The 19,340-nt window shown below is 50.8% G+C and overlaps 1 protein-coding gene across 2 annotated transcripts in view; it reads right to left on the minus strand.

Moving 5' to 3' along the window:
- Window positions 1-19,340, minus strand: part of TRIO (trio Rho guanine nucleotide exchange factor) — a 353,621-nt gene that overhangs the window by 134,547 nt on the left and 199,734 nt on the right. For both annotated transcript variants that reach the window (XM_061129325.1, XM_061129326.1), the window contains exons 12-18: window positions 13,872-14,041; window positions 12,182-12,356; window positions 5,360-5,555; window positions 4,017-4,183; window positions 2,052-2,171; window positions 849-1,040; window positions 295-444 (exon numbers count right to left, since the gene is read on the minus strand). In XM_061129325.1, the coding sequence (XP_060985308.1) occupies window positions 295-444; window positions 849-1,040; window positions 2,052-2,171; window positions 4,017-4,183; window positions 5,360-5,555; window positions 12,182-12,356; window positions 13,872-14,041 (1,170 nt within the window). The remainder of the gene's footprint in view (window positions 1-294; window positions 445-848; window positions 1,041-2,051; window positions 2,172-4,016; window positions 4,184-5,359; window positions 5,556-12,181; window positions 12,357-13,871; window positions 14,042-19,340) is intronic.

Here is a 19,340-nt window from a genome sequence, read left to right on the forward strand (position 1 = left end):
CAGCCCGCCAGGCTCCTCTGCCCATGGGATTCTCCAGGCAAGAATACTGGTGTGGGTAGTCATTCCCTTTTCCAGGGGACCTTCCCGACCCAGGGATCAAACCCGAGTCTCCTACAACACAGGCAGATTTTTTACCGTCTGAGCCACCAGGGAAGCAGGGTCACCCCTTCACTCCCTACAACCGGGGCTGTGCAAGGACGAAGGCATCCAGACACTCCCCAGGCTCAGGTGGACCCTCCTGGGTCTAAGAACCCCATCGGCAAGGCACCAGCACCAAGAAGGCCGGCTCCGTACCTTTAGGAACGCTTCCTTCTGTTCAAGGTGCTTGCTGATCATGGGGGTGACGTGGTCTGTCTCGGAGTTGGGGCCCAATTTGTCGGCCCCTCCGCACCAGTCCTCTTCCCTCTTGTACTCCTGCTCCAGGCTTTCCAGGACGCTGCAGACCTGTGGTGGGACAAAGGCCCGGGCTCAGAAGGGCCTCCTGGCAGGGGACGGGAGGGACAATCGGTCCTGGCCCGAGCACCAAGGCCATCGCTGGACGAGGGGATGCACGCAGGCTTTTCAGAGCCTGGACAGATGAAAGGGGATTTTCCTGTCTCTCTCTGCCCTGCTTCAAGACGTATATTTAAATGAGAGAGAAAGGGATGTCTCTCATCAAATCCTTTCCAACTTGTTATTCCCTGATACTTAAGGGATAACAATCCTAATAAGCGAGAATAATGCTAAATCTACGGGGCTGCTCTTCTCTGCTACGCTGGGACTTGACTGGTCCGGGAATGCCTGGCCAGGCAGGGGCTAAGTCGCCCAAGGGAGTTGGGCCCGGGGGACGCGTGGGCAGGGGCCCCCACCTGCTCCGAGGTCTTGTAGAAGGCCACGGACGCGTTCACCAGCTTTAGCCGATCTTCCATCTTGAGCATGAGCTGCTGCCAGTGAGAGGCCACCTTCTCGGCGCAGTCCCGGATCATGTCCATGTCATAGTGGTTGGCCTGCAGCATGGCCTCGGCCTTCTGCTGGACCTGCAGGGCGCTCTGGTGTGTCTTCTAAGGGGGAGGGGAGAGGGGGAGGCTCATCAGTGAGGGGGTCACGCCACACACTCACGGGAAGGCTGCAGCTTCTTCCGTTCTACTTGCTTTCACGGAAACAACAACTCCAGTTAACACGACTTCATTAGGACACTTAGAAAAACACAGCCAACAGGTTAGCAAAAACTTGTTCTTATGCCGACCCACAACTGTTTGTGTTTACCCAATGAAGGATGAAACAAATGCCTTAGGAATTTTCCAGCATGGGTCTTGGCTGCGGGGTTTTCAACTTTTGAGAAACAGCAGGAAAAAACCCTTAGCGGCCAATATTCTAAAAAAACAAAGCTGCTGAAATGTTCCAAGTGTATTGTGTCTATTGATCCTTCTCATAAGAGCAGCCAGAAGCAAACGAATGAGTGGAGAAAAGGGTGGCCTAAGTGAACACTCTTTATTTCACTTGGACCTTAAACTTTGGACTCAAGTCAGAGGTTTCCAAGAACTATTGATTTAAAAAAGAGAGAAAAAAGAGATACAGTTTAAAAAAGCCAAGAATGAACCAACTGTGCTCTCTGGAGGTCCGTGCCAGACAATGGATCTATGAAAATCCATTGCATTTATGAAAATAACAATGGCTCTATGAAAATAACCCACCCCCAGTGCGCGCCCTGCTCTGTCAAGACTGGACACACAGCAGTGGGCTGTGCCTCTGAGACCAGTAAAATGGACGAAACCTCAGCTGAGATTCCAGCTTGGGCGCCTTGGTGACGAGGTGTTCCTGCCAGGGGCCTGCCAGCCAAGGGACAGCAGGGGGTCGGCTAGAGCCACCCCTCGGCCTCCGGGACCCTTGCAGTGAGGTCGCCCTGGCAGTATCTCCTCCTATGATGTACTAACTGCAGGTTTGCAGGCGTCGCCATCTTGGGTTCCATGGTGCCCCTCTTGGCTCCCAGGGTCGGGGCCTCGGGAGGGGCCCTAGCGGACTGGCCCTGAGGTTGGCGGGGCCGGGCTCCCGGGCCAGGCCTGGGTCCTTACCTCGATGGCGTGCTGGAACTGCTCGTGCTCCCTCTGCAGCTGCTCCGCCTCCTGCAACGAGCTGGCCGTGATGAGCCCGGCGTTCAGCATGGACTCTCCATTGCGGATCCAGCCCAGCACCTGGAACACGACATGGGGGACTCCCAGCAGCGGTCCCTCCCGGGGCGTCTGGGCGCCGTGCAGCGAGACATGGCCCGAGAGCTGGGCGGTCAAGACGACAGCACTCCTGTCGTCTACGGAGCACTGACTTCCTTGTGACCCTACTGGCAACAGCCTGCTTCCCTTCCGTGGGACCTAAGTGTTAAGTGCTGCATTCTGAAATTAATTCCGGGGCCTCCCTGGTGGCTCAGTGGTAAAGAATCAGCCTGCCAATGTAGGAGACACATGGGTTCGATCCCTGGTCCAGGAAGGTTGCACAAGCCTTGGAGCAACTAAGCCCGTGTGCCACAATGACTGAGTCTGTGCTCCAGAGCCTGGGGGCTGCAACAACTGAGGCCAGCGTGTCCGACAGCGTGTGTTCCACAATGAGACAAGCCACTGCAATGAGAAGCCTGCACACCGCAGCTAGAGAGTAGCCTCCACTCGCCACAACTAGAGAAAAGCCCAGGCAGCAAGGAAGAACGGGCACAACAAATAAATAAAATTTTACACACACACACACACATAAAACCTTAACTTTAAAAAATAAAAGTAAAATTAATTGTCATGCTTAGTTTCAAGTGAAAACTGAAAAACGTTGAGTATTCAGAGGAATGATCATTAGTCCATGGGTCAAAACAGACTGCGAATCACACAGCAGAAAATCTACTACTGCAAAGAGTTTCCTGATAATAAAAAATATATGTATCTTTCACTCCTTTAAGGCCTCAGGAACATGCAGAATAAGCAAACTGCTTGATAAGCTCCTTGATCTCACTAACATATCTTCCACGTTAATGTCAGTGCTGAGACACTAAAGGATGTCTACTGAAAATCAGGACCACACCACCAGTCCCAGCATCACGGAATCACAAGTCAGTTCTGACTGTGGAAGCCACAGGGAGTGTGGAAGGTCAATCTGGACAGTCACTTATGGAAGAAATTGTTGGTTACCTACCCAATACCTACTTTCCTCATCTCTTTTATTCAGAAAAATCCCAACTTGTGGAAAAGAGCTTGAGATAAAGCCACTTCTCAGCTACCAAGACAGCTTGCTACAGGTATGACGTAATTTCAGCCATCGAGATCAAAGCAGGAGCTTCTGGGTCATTTGGGGAACATCTTTCTTTACTGATCCAGGTGCTGCCTATTCTTGTCATGCTTTCCCCTTCCTGATGCCTGGAACGTGGAGGTGATGGCTGGGGCTACAACAGCCATTTGGCAGCCATTGGGCAACCATTAAGTCCCCTCTGATCTAACTTAACACGTGTTTTTCTGGGCATCTACCAGGACCCCAGGAATCCATACTTCCATGGTTTGCCTGCTCATGAGATAAAATGTCATGGACAGGCTTAATACACACAGGCATGGAATCCCATGGGCACTGAGCCAAAAGCAATCTCTTCCAGATGTCCATTTTATTTTGCCATGCTATCTGGGAGGTGGCAGTATAGAGTTCTGACAACACAAAAAGACCCCAGCCATACACAGCCTGTGGTCTGGGCCAGATTGATAATAGCTTATTTGGGGAGGGAAAAAAAAATCACATATTTATTCAGCCCAGGAAGCACTGCATTCGGAGTTTCAGGCAAGAGATTACCAATGACAAAACAAGCGAAGAGGAGGTGACTCGCAGGTGATCGGCCTGCCGGGTGGCGAAGGCTCTTCTCCTCCGTAAGCACACGGCTGCCCAGGCACTGGCTGTTCTCACCCGCGGGCAGCAGCTGCGTCAGGGGCTGTGCCCTGATCAGGGCCGACCCCCCAGCGCCCGCACGCCCCCGAGGGCACTCACGGCCCGGCCCGCCGGGACCTCGGCCGCGGGCTCACCTGCTTGACCTCGGCCTGCAGGTGGCGCAGCTGCACACACTGTTCCAGGTGCTTCCGGTGCTGCTCGGCCGCCAGGTCCAGCTCCTGCTGCTTCTCGTGCAGAAACTCCAGCAGGTCCTGGACCCGCGTGGCCATGTCCACATCTCGGTCGCAAAGCAGCTCCACGCCTGTGGACGTTGAAGGGACGCCCTGAGTTCAACCAGCACTTCAACCTGTTCTTAACAGGTGCATGATGTACGCGCTGCACCTGGGACCCCACCTACCTACCCTGCGGGGGCCAAGCCGTAACTGGGAAGGCCGAAGCCAGCAGAGGGGTTTACGTGCGCCTCCAAGCACGCAAGTGTGTCTCAAAGGGTGAGTTTGATGGGGTCCAAAGCCAAATTTAAGGTACAGCTAATCAAACCAATGAGGGAGACCTGGGTGGGGAAGATCCCCTGGAGGAGGGCATGACAACCCACTCCAGTATTCTTGCCTGGAGAATCCCACGGACAGAGGCGCCTGGTGGGCTCCAGTCCATGGGGTTGCAGAGCTGGACACAACTGAGCGACTAAGCACAATCAGACCGAACTCATTACCTACCTACCTGCTTTTCCCCACGTACTGATATCTGGTCAAAGTGAGAAGTCCTTTATAAACGAGAGAACTGTGGCTCATTTTTGTTATCTACCACATACCCGTTCAACTCTTGAGAAAGCACTGAATCTGACTTGTGTAACAAGAGTAATGCAGTATGCAGTTATTTGCTAAATTTCTAACACTACAGTCCCCTCCAAGGTTTTGAGCCTATAGTGACATCTGCTGGTACAATGTAAATTAAGAAAAAAAAAACAAAGGACGTGAAAATCTTTTCTTGGGGTTTACTTTTCATTCGTGGAGATACAACAATAAATCATTAGTAAAATGAAACTTCATGACAGTGGAAATAACATGAAAGAATATTAGGGGGAAGAATATTAGGGGGAAGTCAGAATGTTAAATGTGTCCATATCACGTGGGTGAGGGCTTCCCTGGTGGCTCAGATGGTAAAGAAACTGCCTGCAACACAGGAGACTAGGGTTCAGTCCCTGGGTCGGGAAGATCCCCTGGAGAAGGGACTGGCTACCCACTCCAGTACTCTTGCCTGGATAATCCATGGACAGAGGAGCCTTGGTGGGCTATAGTCCATAGGGTCGCAAAGAGTCGGACACGACTGAATGACTCACAATCACTTTCACGTGGGTGAAAGCAAGCACACGTTTCCATTCAGAGGGCAGGCACGAAACCCGAGTGCCGCGGTGGGTGGCCCGCAGGGCCGCCGCCCCGAGGGGAGCCCCGGCCGCCGCGGGGCGGGCTGCGCCGCTCACCGGAGGCCTGCACCTCGTTGACGTACTGCAGCAGGTCCTGGCCCTGGTGGATGACGTCGAAGGTCAGGTTGTTCATGGTCAGCGCCTTGTCCGCGTGGTGCTGCAGGCGCTGCTCCGCGATCGTCAGGTCCTCTGTGTCGAAGTCGTTCATTTGCTGAGAAAGCTCATCGTTCCAAGACTCCAGGTCTGAGATGATCTGACAGGGGAAATTATCTGCTCAGGACCAAGACGTGAAGAATGAACACCTGCTGCGACACCTCTCAGGGCCAAGTCAGGGAGGAAGAGATGGATGACGCTGCGTCAGAGGGACACAGAAGCCAGCAGATGGGGCTCCTACCGGCTAAAGACGGGACAGTTAGACCCTAAAAAAGTGACCACAACTGAATCAAATACAGTGACTATAAAAGAAGCCCATTCACTCCCAGTGACGTGAGAAGAGAAGAGCTGAAATACAAAAAGTTACTGAAAAGCTCTTTGGTTCTGATTAAAAGGAATCAAAATTGGTTCTTAAAGGAGAAAACTAATTATTCAAGCACAAAATGATGAAGCAAGGTTTCTCTTTATGGTTAAATCTAGCTATTAAGTGTAGACATAATAAAATTAGAAACCTAACAAAAAATCCTAGTAACGCCTGTTCAGGTCAAAGGTGATCAGTGCCTAGTGGACCATCAGAGAGAGGCTGATGGGGCACCTCCCGGGACTGCAGACTACCCGCAGCACCCCTGAAGACAGGGGACCAGACAGGACCCAAGCCGCCTTGTGGAGGAGCCAAGCTGGGTCAGCTGTGGAGCTTTGGGAACCAAAAGGAACCCGAATCTGATAGGGTCTTTCCATCTACCTTCTTTGAAGGAAATGGCAACCCACTCTAGCATTCTTGCCCGGGAAATCCCATGGACAGAGGAACCTGGTGGGCTACACAGTCCATGGGGTTGCAAAAGTCGGACACGACTTTGTGGTTAAACCACCACCACCATCCACCTTGTAAGGTTACAGACAATGCCAAGGAAAGAAACACGGTTAAACAGCCTAGTAGAAATCAATTGAAAAAGGGCAAAATGTGGGACTCGGTTCTTTTGATACTTGTTACTTCAACGAGTCATCACACAGGAAAAAAGAGAAGGGCAGAGAGAGACGGTTCCAGATGAAAATATTAACCACAAATGCAGGAGCAGACCCCATGTGCCTCCTCCCTGCTGCACTTGTAGAAATCTGAACAGAGGCTGAGTGTTAGCAGGTAACAAAGAAACACTCTTAAATTGGCACGGTGCTTGGGATGTGGTTATGTAAGAAAATGGCCTGCTTTTTAGAGGTACTTACAAAGTCTTTAGGAGTGGAACACTACCAGCTGGTAGAGTTCTTCCTCTAAAACACCACAGCACAACAATATCAAAAGGAAGATACTTGGTAAGGTGGGCAAATTCATCGAATTTAGAGGACAGGCACGTGGAAGGGCATTGTACTATTCTTGCTACTTTTATGTAGGTCTGAAAACTTACATGATATACTTTGTAAAAATAATGACCAAAATTATAAAATCCAGAAGACAGGCAAAACTTTCTTGTGAATGAATATTATCTCTACATTTCCCATGGATCCTAATTTCTTTTATCCATAGGAGCTGTAGCAAAATGAATTTGAGAATGTGAGAGTTTACACAGAATCCAGCTGTGAGATGGGAAAGAATAAAAATCTTAAGGCTTCTCCAATTCCTATTGCCCAAATCTCCTTGATTTCTTCTTTTATTACTGGGTCTGCATAATATATATGTCCATTACATTAATTTATTAAATTATATTCATTTATAAATTAATCCATCTATAATTATATCCACCTGTAAATTAATAATTTTAAATAATGCCAAGTTAGACACAAACCAAGAAGTCACAAGGAAAACATTTTTTAAAAGGAAAAAAAAATTTAACGTAACTTTAACCTTGATCTCTACTCCAAGGGGAATTTTCTTTCTTAATGTTTGTTTGCTTTCTGGCCCTGAGGGAGAAGAATTAGGTGTGGTGATGAGTTACAGACTCAGCCACAGTGCCTCACACGGTCAACGTCAGGCTCAGAAAACACTCAAGAAATGGACAAAAAACAAAGATCAATGTGCTAAAAGCAGCAGGATTCAAAAACACTCACTGAGCACAAGGAAACCCTGGCGACGGCCAGGATCAAGGAGCATCAGGAAAAATCCTGTCCCCACGCTTGGCATTACGGCTTGTTAATCACCACGCAAGCCAAGAAAATAAACCTGTGGCAAACACAAAGCTCAAGCAAGCGCAAGGCTTTTTTGAAGAGGATTCTTTGAAGAAATAACTCAGATACCATTTTTTTTTAAATGTATCCCTGAATTTTTAGAGAGTCTTCTTCTTTCTAAATGTACAGAGAGTTATGACTGCTTTCTGTAACTGTCACAGGATCCTGGCATAAGGCTCTGGATGTTCTTTTCATATCAATGGAGCAGATTTTATTTGGGCTATCTGGAGACTGAAATCCCAATATTCTAAGCCACAGGAAACCCTGCTTCACTTTTGAGAGATGGAAAGGCTATTTCAATTGAAATACAAGTGATACAGGGGATTTTTAAACACTGACCAGGTACCATGAATTTCTACCATGAAGATCACACCATGCCTTCTACGGGCAGTCAGACGGGGCACTTTCCCAGACAAGAGAGGAAATCCCAGCAAAGCCTAATGTGCTCAGGTTTTCACATTTTCAGGATTACTCCAGAGAAACAGAAGGCTCTCAGGCTATGACATTTTAAAAGCTTTTAGACTCTCTTTTAGCTGGTCTGTGACTGAACTGTAGGCTTAATTTCTCAGCTTAGGAAAACACTTATCCCTGGCTGAGCATGCTGGCTTTGTTTGAGGCCATGCAGAACTCTGTGGCTATTGTGGGGGGAAAATGCATGTTTTTGGTTCCTGATCTACATTTTAGGTTTTTGGTTCCTGATCCACTATGAACAAAATTAGTGGAGGTGATGGAATTCTGGCTGAGCTATTTCAAATCCTAAAAGATGAAGCTCTTAAAGTGCTGCACTCAATACGCCAGCAAATTTGGAAAACTCAGCAGTGGCCACAGGACTGGAAAAGGTCAGTTTTTATTCCAATCCCAAAGAAGGGCAATGCCAAAGAAAGTTCAAACTATCATATAGTTGCACTCATCTCACACGCTAGCAAGATAATGCTCAAAATCCTCCAAGCTAGGCTTCAACAGCTCATGAACTGAGAACTTCCAAATGTACAAGCTGGATTTAGAAAAGGCAGAGGAACCAGAGATCAAATTGCCAACATCCGCTGGATCATCAAAAAAACAGAGAGTTCCAGAAAAACATCTACTTTTGCTTCACTGACTATGCTAAACCCTTTGACTGGGTGGATCACAACAAACTGTGGAAAATTGTTCAAGAGATGGGAATACCAGACCACCTGACCTGCCTCCTGAGAAATCTGTATGCACGTCAAGAAGCAACAGTTAAAACTGGGCATGGAACAACAGACTGGTTCCAAATTGGGAAAGGAGTGCATCAAGGCTGTATAGTATCACCCTGCTTATTTAAATTATATGCAGAATACATCATGCAAAATGCTGGGCTGGATGAAGCAAGTACAAGCTGGAATCAAGATTGCAGGGAAGAATATCAATAACCTCAGTTATACAGATGACACCACCCTTAGGGCAGAAAGCGAAGGGGAACTGAAGAGCCTCTTGATGAAGGTGAAAGATGAGAGTGAAAATGCTGGCTTAACACTCAACATTCAGAAAAAAAAAAAAGATCATGGCACCTGGTCCCATCACTTCATGGCAAATGAATGTGGAAACAATGGAAATAGTGACAGACTTTATTTTCTTGGGTTCCAAAACCACTGTGGATGGTGACTGCAGCCATGAAATTAAAAGATGCTTGCTCCTTGGAAGAAAAAACAAACCGAGACAGTATATTAAAAAGCAGAGAAAGTACTTTGCCAACAAAGGTCCATATAATTAAAGCTGTGGTTTTTCCAGCAGTCATGTATGGATGTGAGAGTTGGACCATAAAGAATGCTGAGCGCTGAAGAATTGATGCTTTTGAACTGTGGTGATGTTGGAGGAGACTCTTGAGAGTCCCTTGGACTGCAAGGAGATCAAATCAGTCAATATTAAAGGAAATCAATTCTGAATATTCAATGGAAAGACTGATGCTGAAGGTCTAGTACTTTGGCCACCTGATGCTAAGAGCTGACTCATTAGATAAGACCCTAAAGCTGGGAAAGACTGAAGTCAGGAGGAGAAGGGGGCAACAGAGGATGAGATGGTTGGATGGCATCACTGACTCAATGGACATGAGTCTGAGCAAGCTCGAGGAGATGGAAGGACACGGAAATTTGGCCATGCTGCAGTCCGCGGGGTCGCAAAGAGTCGGACACGACTGAGCGAGTAGACAACTACATTTTAAAACAGGAGTTTCATGAAAGTAGAAACACAATCAAAATAAAATTTTCCCTTTCGCAGCAGCATTAATACAAACAAAGTCAACTTTTTTTTCTTTTTCAAATACCAGAATGTCCTGGAAAGAATACTTCAAATAGTGTTTCTGATTGCTTCTTTGTATTCCCTGATTGAAACTATTTAATAAGCAGCTAAGTTTACAGGAGTAATTTCTGTGCAATGGAGGTGAGAGAGGTGGGCAGCTACGCTGACTCTTCTGTTCATGCACTGCTCCCTGACCCTGAGACCCCCCAGTGCTGCTCCCTGACCCCAAGACTCCCGATGCTGCTCCCTGACCCTGAGACCCCCCGGTGCTGCTCCCTGACCTCAAGACCCCCGGTGCTGCTCCCTGACCCCGAGACCCCCAGTGCTGCTCCCTGACCCCAAGACTCCCGATGCTGCTCCCTGACGCTGAGACCCCTCAATGCTGCTCCCTGACCTCGAGACTCCCGATGCTGCTCCCTGACCCTGAGACCCCCCGGTGCTGCTCCCTGACCTCAAGATCCCCGGTGCTGCTCCCTGACCCCGAGACCCCCAGTGCTGCTCCCTGACCCCAAGACTCCTGATGCTGCTCCCTGACCCTGAGATCCCCCGGTGCTGCTCCCTGACCCCAAGACTCCCGATGCTGCTCCCTGACGCTGACACCCCTCAATGCTGCTCCCTGACCCCGAGACTCCCGATGCTGCTCCCTAACACTGACACCCCCCGATGCTGCTCCCTGACCCCGAGACTCCCGATGCTGCTCCCTGACCCCGAGACTCCCGATGCTGCTCCCTGACGCTGACACCCCCCGATGCTGCTCCCTGACCCCGAGACTCCCGATGCTGCTCCCTGACCCCGAGACCCCCAGTGCTGCTCCCTGACCCCGAGACCCCGGGTGCTGCTCCCTGATGCTGAGACCCCTCAATGCTGCTCCCTGACCCCAAGACTCCCGATGCTGCTCCCTGACCCTGAGACCCCCCGGTGCTGCTCCCTGACGCTGACACCCCCCGATGCTGTTCCCTGACCCTGAGACCCCCAGTGCTGCACCCTGACCCTGGCCATGGCTGGATGCGATGAGCTGAGACCAGTGCATCTCTTCTCTCTGTGGCTCCATGTAGATGGGAAACTCAAGACCAGAGCCCTTGAGCAGGTCTGACAAGGCAACATGGGCAGAGTTTAACTCCTTGTTATCACTGGTTAACAGTCAAGAAGGCCTTTCTTTAATGTAATAAAAAGGCTGATGGAAGTTCAGATAAGCAGCCACGAAATGCCCCATGAGATGCCCACATACCAAACTGCCACTTGGGGCTGGGCCGAGTCCCAGAACCACTTCAGGCAGAGGGTCCGTCAGCTGAGGGAGCCCTGCACCCCTCTGCCTTCAGCAGTACCCGGAGTCTGGGCCCCCCTGCCCTCACGGCTCTGTTCTAAATGCAAGTCAAGTGACAAAGAGAGCGCAGTCTGCAGACGCTGGCCGGTGGGCACAGGCCACCTGGGATGCCTGGAGGTACCTGGACAGGCAGGTCCCCGCCAGCAGCTCATGCAGCCCTCAGGCTCCAGGAAGCCAGCCTCACCAGGGAGTTCTGGTTCCTTTCATCCTGTTCCACACACAGATTCAGCACCATCCAGTGATACTGACTTTCTGCTTGTACTTCATCAAGTTCAAAAACAAAGTCTTGCCTAGCAGAGAATTAAGAAACACCCTCTTTCTGATGAAGAAACGAAATCTGTCCTTCTTTCTCCTAGTCATGTATAAGGTGCAATAGTTGATTTTTAGGTAAGAATAACAGGCAACCTAAGAATATTTATGTGGGGGAAAAAATGGGCAGGGGGAGGGTGTTTCCTGGGACCTAAAACACCATTACTGCACGCTCAGGGAGCACTCAGTCAGGGTGGGGAGGAGGACTATCGCTGCCCTGAGCCTCTGCCTCCAGGACCAGGGGACGGCTGTGCGATGGCCCGGTCCGGGGAGAACAGCCGAGGGCACAAGGTGGCCCTGTCTCCATTAGCCCTGTCTGGGCTCCACCCTCACAGCTCGCTCGCTTTGCTCTCCTGCCGTGTGGTGTCTGCCCGCTGCCCACCTGCCTCCCCCAGAGCCGAGCTGCCACCCCTGACTTCTGGGGAGCCAAGCTGGGGAGGGGGCCACTCTATCCCTCCTCGTCCTCCTCCTGGTGCAGACGGAAAGGGGGGCAGTGCATTGGGTGAGGACGGACGCAGAGGCTGGACGGGGTGGGGCCTGGACAGAGGTGGGCAGTGGGCGAGGATGTGGGGCGTGGCCTGGATTGAGCGGGGTGGGGGGGTGGGGGGGCAGTGGAGGGGGCAGTGGGGGGCAGTGGAGGGGGCAGTGGGGGAGGGCGGGGCCCGCGGGACACTCACGTCGATGGCGTCCCGCTCGAAGATTCGCAGCTGCAAGAAGAGCTCCAGCTTGATCTTGCGCTCCTGGAAGAGCTCCTCCATCTGCGCCTGGGCCTCGTCCAGCTGCTGCAGCACCGTCTCGATGTGGCTGATGGAGCTATTGTGCGGCGTCTTGTTGCTAGAGATGGCTGAGTCTCTGCGAAGGGGCGTGGGGGTGCAAACAGGAATTGGAAGGGGAGGTCTCCCCGTCGGTGCCGGGGGGCCTGGCCCAGGGAAGGAGCCGGCAGGAAGCAGGGCTGCGGCTCTTAGAAAAGAAGCCGCCCGTCCCACCCAACCACGCTGGGCTTCCCCGGAGCCCAGGACGCGCTGAGGAACACCTCCTGCTCCTCCTCACAGCCCCTCTGAGAAGCAGGAGTCCAGCCACCACACAAATCATCCCAGGGAGCTTCATCTTCAGCCCCCTTCCTCCTTAAGTGGAGAAGAAATAATTCCTATTTGCTACAGAGGACGAGATGGCTGAATGGTGTCCCCGACTCAATGAACACGAGTTTGAGCAAACGCAGGGAGATGGTGAAGGACAGGGATGCCTGGTGTGCTGCAGTCCGTGGGGTCGCAATGAGTCGGACACGACTGAGTGACTGACCACCACCACCAATTTACCACAAACGGAAGCGCCAGGTCAGCTGTGAACATTTCCCTGTGAAGCAGCTGGCTGAGCCTTTATCAAGGAAGGACTGCCTGACTCTCGGCAAAGCCAGCATCTCGGGAAGACGTCAGTGACGGGTAGACAAGCTGAGCCTGAGCGATGCAGCAGGGGGCCCACGTCAAGGAAGGTGGCCCAGCCCCTGCCTCCTGTCTTCCCCCCACGAGCAGCACCTGAGTGTCACCCGAGGCCGGGCCTGCCTGAGCCTGGACTTGGAGGGGAGGGACGCCCACCACGCTCTGGAAAACTAGCACGCTCTGGGCCCCAAGGACACAGTCCTGGGAGCTTCAGATTCATCTGGTTTGTAAAGAAATTTCAGTCAGTAATAGATAGATGTTAAACAGAAATATTAATAAGATCTGAATTCTGGGGAAGTTTATTGAGTGTGTTAGTTGCTCAGTCATGTCCTACTCTTTGCGACCCCATGGACGGTAGCCTGCCAGACTCCCCTGTCCATGGGATTCTCCAGGCAAGAATACTGGAGTGGGTTGCCATTTCCTCCTCTAAGGGATCTTCCTGACCCAGGGATCAAACCCAGGTCTCTTGCATTGCAGACAGATTCTTATTGTCTGAGACACCAGGGAAGTTTATTAGTCAATGCCATAAAGAGAAAAATGGTAAAAAGAGTGAAAAAAAACTGGAGGAAAAAAAAGAAATGAGAGAGATGTTAGTCTCCTCTGCATGGATGTTATTCATTCTCTACCTGGTTGGACAGACAGTCATAGTAAATGGTTCAAAAAAGTAGAGGGGGGAAGAGCCCCCACAGACCTCAGAGCGCTGGGGGGCTGGGACAGGGTTCTGAGACGGGGCTGGGGGTAGAGACTGAGGGGCTAGGACGGGGGTACTGGGAGGGGGGATAGAGGCAGGGGACTGGGACAGGGGTAGGGACAGGGGACTCGGGCAGGGATGGGAGACAGGGACGGGGGTGGGGGGTTAGGGACAGAGGGGCTGGGATGGGAGAAGGGATGGGAGACAGGGATGGGTTGGGCAGGGACAGGGCTGGCCCACCTCAGCTGCTGGATCAGGTCTTCGCCTTCCTTGATGACATTCACAGTCACCTGCAGGGTGGTCTGCTGCTGCTGGCCGAAGCGCTTGCTGAGGTCCTGCACGGCCTCCACGGACTCGGCGTACACGTCGTCCAGCAGCTCCTTCTGCAGCTCCTCCAGCCATGTCCACAGCTGCGGGGACAGCGGCGTGAGGGGCCCTGCCCTGCGGCCCAGGGAGGCGACCAGGGGCAGCTGCTCCCAGGGAGCCAGAAGGGAGGCGGCGGCGGGGGAGGCACCCCACACAGCCAGCCGGCCGGCGGAACACAGAGCAGGACGTGAGGTGAAAGAACAAACAGGCAGCCGGCCCGGGGGACTGTCACAGAGGAGAGAAAGGAAGGGCGGGGGTTCTCCCGGTCCCTCCCGACACAACCATGCGAAGAGGAAATGGAAAAGACCCTCCGATGCCCGGAACCTCTGCTAAATGGAACCGGCATCCTTCCACGTGCCTTCTGACTCTTCTTTAGTAGACGGACGGCTTTATTTTTAGCCATAGCATTACAATCCATGATCAATTATTAAGCTGCAGTTCAGACAGGGGGGCTTTACATCCCTCAGAAAAGGAGGAAGCATCCAATGTGGTGCAATCAACCCGTCTCCACGCCTGGCAGGAGATTCGGGCGTGACTGTGCCAGGTCCCTGCTCCCAGCCCAGGCCTCAGCCAACCTGGGCACGGCCCAGTCCTCCCACGAGCGGTGTGCAGACCGCGAACACGTGGTCACCGTCGCTGCCAGGACCACCACCAAGGTGTCTGCGGACCCAGGTGGGTAAAGACTACTCGGGACAAGGGCGGCCCCAAGCCTGGTGGGGACACAGCATCTCAACCGCTCCCAGGAATCCCACTGCCTCCTCCGAATCCCTGGAGAGTCGTTCAGTGAGCTGCAAAGACAATTAATGAGCCAGAGCAGGCCCTGGTGGCTTGGAAGGGGGTCTCGTGTGCAGAGAAAATGCTGCCTGCTTCCCCGGGGATGGAACAGTCACCTCCTGTCTTGTGCTAAGTCACTTCAGTCGTGTCCAACTCTTTGCCCCTTAGGACTGTAGCCCACCAGGCTCCTCCAGGCAAGAATACTGGAGTGGGCTGCCATGCCCTCCTCCAGGGGATCTTCCTGACCCAGGGGTTGAACCTGAGTTTCTTATGTCTCCTGAACTGGTAGGCGGGTTTTATACCACTAGCACCACCTGGGTGGCTACAGGTGGGTGTCTTACGAGTCCCTTACAGACGGCTGTCTGGGCGGTGGGGCGAGGTTTGCCCCTACCCTGCCCTGCCACGCAGGCCTCTTGGCAGAGACAGCACCACAGCTTTACTGAGGCCTCACAGACACACAAGAAACCGCAGAAGTTTAAAATACAGGAAGTTTGCTACATGCGAATGAGTTCTGCTGAGAGCACGTTCTTACGTCCATTCATTTCTAAGTCCAACAAGGTTAGCCTAGGTACCCAACTAACACAACCAGCTACACAGTCCTGCAGTGTAAAAGGTTTGTAATACTTTTCACACAAATAATTTAAAAAAAATAACACTTTTAATCTTACAGTACAGTACCATGAAAGGTACAGTGGTAACAGTACAGCAGCTGGCACACGGGGGCTGTCACACGGGCTGGCAGCAAGTGAGCCGGCAAGGAGAGTCACCGGCTGGGAGAGGCAGAGGAGGTGGGAGACGGTAAAGCTGAAGGATCGTCAGCAACGGGAGACGGCAGACCAGCTGCAACGTCACTCACGCCTCACGTGATGGACTGCACACACTCATCTTTGAAAGTTCCAAACTTGGAGGTTCGCAAGCAGGGGACTTAGTATATACAGGTTCGCACGCAGGGGACTTACTCTATACGATTTGATGAGCTCTGACACATGCAGATCCGTGCAAAGAGCAATGCAACTATGACAGTGATGCTCCATGACCCCAAGAGTCTTCCCGAGGCCCTGGGGAACCCCTCCTCCCTCTCTGCTCCCCGCTCCTGGACAACCGCCAGCCTGCTCTCTGCCACTACAGATTACCTTCCATTTTCTAAAAGAAATTCTATTCACAGAATCATGTTGTAGGTACTCATTTTTTCGGTCTGGCTTTTTTTCAGCATTGTTTTTTTGAGATTTCATACATACCACTGTGTGGATCAACAGTTCTTTCCTTTTCATTATTGAGCGGTATTCCATTCTATGCTGATGACACACCTTATCGGCTCAGATGGTGATGACATCTGGGCTGTTTCCAGTGCGGGGCACACGGGTATCTAGCCTCTGTAGGCACCTGCGCCTCCCTTTCTTGTAGGTACACGTCCAGGCGTAGAATGGCTGGATCACATGGTAGGTGTGGGCCAAACTGTTTTCCAAAGTGGCTCATTTCACATCTGCCCGCTGCAGTATGCAAGCGCTCCAATTCTGCCGCACCCTCACCAATACCCGATGCGGTTGGTCTTTTTAATTGGAGACATTCGAAATGAGTGGTTTCTTATTACAGCTTTAATTAGCCATTCCCTAATGACTAGTGAAGGCAAGTCCAAGCTAACCTTGTAAGAGTTCTTTTGTTGCTAAACATTCATTTAGTTGAAAACAGCACTGGCAATTGGCTCTTTAAATAGGCCAATTAAATTTAAAAATAAGGGACGTGCTGGCAAAGGACTTACTTTTAGTCAAGTACTTGGGGCCCTAAAGAGTTAATTTTACTAAAAATGTTAAAATATCAACCTGTGTCATGTTATTTACTCATTTTTGTAAGATACCAAATTTCATACAATCCAAGGATTTTAACTAAAGGCATTTCAGAGAAAGGCTGGTCCAACTCTGTGATCTTACAGATTGAAGAAGAGAGGCCCCTCGGTGATAAAGTAACCTGCACACATGGGCAAATCGATTAGCAGTGCCAACTCAGGAGCAAAACCAGTCGAGTGTCAGAAAGGAGGCCCCCAGACCTGGTCACACTTCACACTGATACTGCATTTCAACGTGAAAACCGCCGTTCATCAACAGACCGAATATGGATTGATTTTCTGCACCATCTATAAAGAATAACATACTCTATTTTTTCCTCTAAATTCTCATGAACTGCTGTAGTTATAAATAATAAGATGGATAAAAGCACTGTGACCAGAAGAAATCTCTTAATTTGCTTTAATACTTCCCATGAAAAACGTTCTATGGGAAGGTGATGACTTCACAATATATGCAAGTATTAAATCATTATGCTGTATACCTGAAACTAATATGTGTCGGTTATATCTCAACAGAAAAGTGTTTTAGCCACAAATAATTTATAAAAACACTTTTCTCATAATATTGAATAACAGTTACGAGTGTGGGTTCTGAAGCCAGATTGTCTTGAGTTCCAATCCTGACTTAACATTTCCCAGGGTGTGACTTGGGCAACTTAACCTGGATGGATCTATGTCTTGGAATTCTCATCCAGAAAATGAACAGGGTAATAACAATGCCTACCTCGGGGAGTTACTGAGAAGATTCAACAAGATGATATATATTTCTTCAAAATAAGTCAATGTCAGCCACCATTATAGTTTTATTCTTATAAGAAAAATTCTGATAATAAGAACTAGTTTTTGAAACTGTTCTTCCTATGGATATTTTTCAAAACAGGCCCAAGTTCTGACCAGTTGTTCAAAATAAGTCACTTATTCTGGTAAATTTAACACTGCACCACATTTACATCTTTTTACCCCTAAAAACTCCAACACTTTAGCCACCTGACATGAACAGCTGACCCACTGGAAAAGACCCTGATGCTGGGAAAGATTGAGGGCAATCCGGAAAGAACTAATTGGCTCCCTCAACACCCTGGACCTCTCGACACGCATCGGGTGGAGGGTACACACCGCCCCGGCTGTGGGGCCAGTGAAGGGCCCAGGTGTGGAGCAGACCACCGGGGTCCATCCTGGGTTCACACAGTTGAAAAGGGAAAAATAACCTAGGTAGAAGAACCAGCTACACATAAATCCACAATTGAAACGCCCAAAGATCCTTTGCCCCTTTAGAATTCGTCTCTCTGGTCCTACAGGAAATTCGTTTTGGAAGATAAAGTCTCAGAGAGAGGTCTTTCTGATGCCAGTTGATGATGAACTCAGACATATCATAATAATACAACATGATTCAGACAAAGTCTATATTTAAGGTTTCAAAGTGGTACCTATGATGCCTAAAATAACCTCTGAATAAAGGAATGAGAGTCTCTAGGATACCTGTGAAACTTTTTACCACAGATTTCCTAAGAGGGTTAAAGCCTGCACTTCTGGGCATGCTGCTAATTTACAATAAAAAGATAAACCTCTGCCCCACAGAGAGAGAGGAGCTGCAGTCGACCCAAGTTCTCAGCAGCACAGATCCTGCCTCTAAGAGAACCGGGTCTGCAGCCAGAGTTAGGCAACGCTGCCCCCTAGAGGCCATCCGAGGTGTGACCAGGCATTCCACGCGGAGAACGTCAACCCGGCCCAGAATGGGTGCAGGTGTGTACAGACATGGATCACGGGCCAGGTTCAGGAAGACAGGTGGGGTTTTTGGGAGAAAAGCCAGTGCTAAGATGCGGGACAGACTGGTCCAGGGTCCAGCATCCAGCTGGGTCGGACCCCCGTGTGCCCCCTATTCCAGCCCCTTCCCCATACCCTCCATGCTGTGCTGGGTGAAGTCTAAAGAAGGAATGAAGGCTCTGTTGGGAGAAAGTCCCCTGAAAAAGCCCCTTCTTTGTTAGCGAGGCTCCTAGAAGTGCTCACTGGGGTGGGGAGTCCAGGCAAGGACTGAGTCTCTAACTGGGTCAGTGGGGACAGGGGTCAGATGGGAGCCCTGAGACTTGAGGGCTGCTCCATCTGCAGCCTCGCCCAGTGGAGGCTACAAGCCTGGGCCATCTGGAGGATCAGAGGAGGGTTCGTATCCCCTGTGTGACCTTGGGCAAGTCCTTGGCCTTCTCTGCCTTTGGTTTTCTCCTCTATGAAATGGGAGCATTTTACCACGTGTGCCTCCCCTAAGAGGCAAAGCCAGTTTGGGAATCGAGAGAAAAGACCACAGAGGTGTGGCAGTGCTCAATCCCCACAAGCACCTGGTGAACAGAAGCCACCACTGGTGTCCACGTCCCTGCTTTTGTTTGTGACAGTCATTCAGGTACCAGTGGGAATGGGCGGGGTGCAGGGCCAGTGTGGGAACCGTAAGAGCTGGCAGCAGAAGTGGGTGGTTTCGATGGCAATTTACAGGCGGAATTGCAGAGGGTGCCTGCCACGCACAGAAAAACACGATTCTGTTTCTGGCAGAGGAAGCCTGGATCAAAGCGGAACTGTTCCAGCTATGAGCAGCATGTTCCTCAGTCTGAAATGAGCAACTGGGTCTTTTGGGGGCACGTGCCTGTCGCCTGACTGAGGAGGAAGGGTTTCAGGAGCACCTGGTTGTTCTTGAAAGTGTCAGTTGCTCAGTCATGTCTGACTCTGCAACCCCCCACGCA

The sequence above is a fragment of the Dama dama genome, chromosome 25 (assembly GCF_033118175.1).
Source record: "Dama dama isolate Ldn47 chromosome 25, ASM3311817v1, whole genome shotgun sequence".
Lineage (NCBI taxonomy): Eukaryota > Metazoa > Chordata > Mammalia > Artiodactyla > Cervidae > Dama > Dama dama.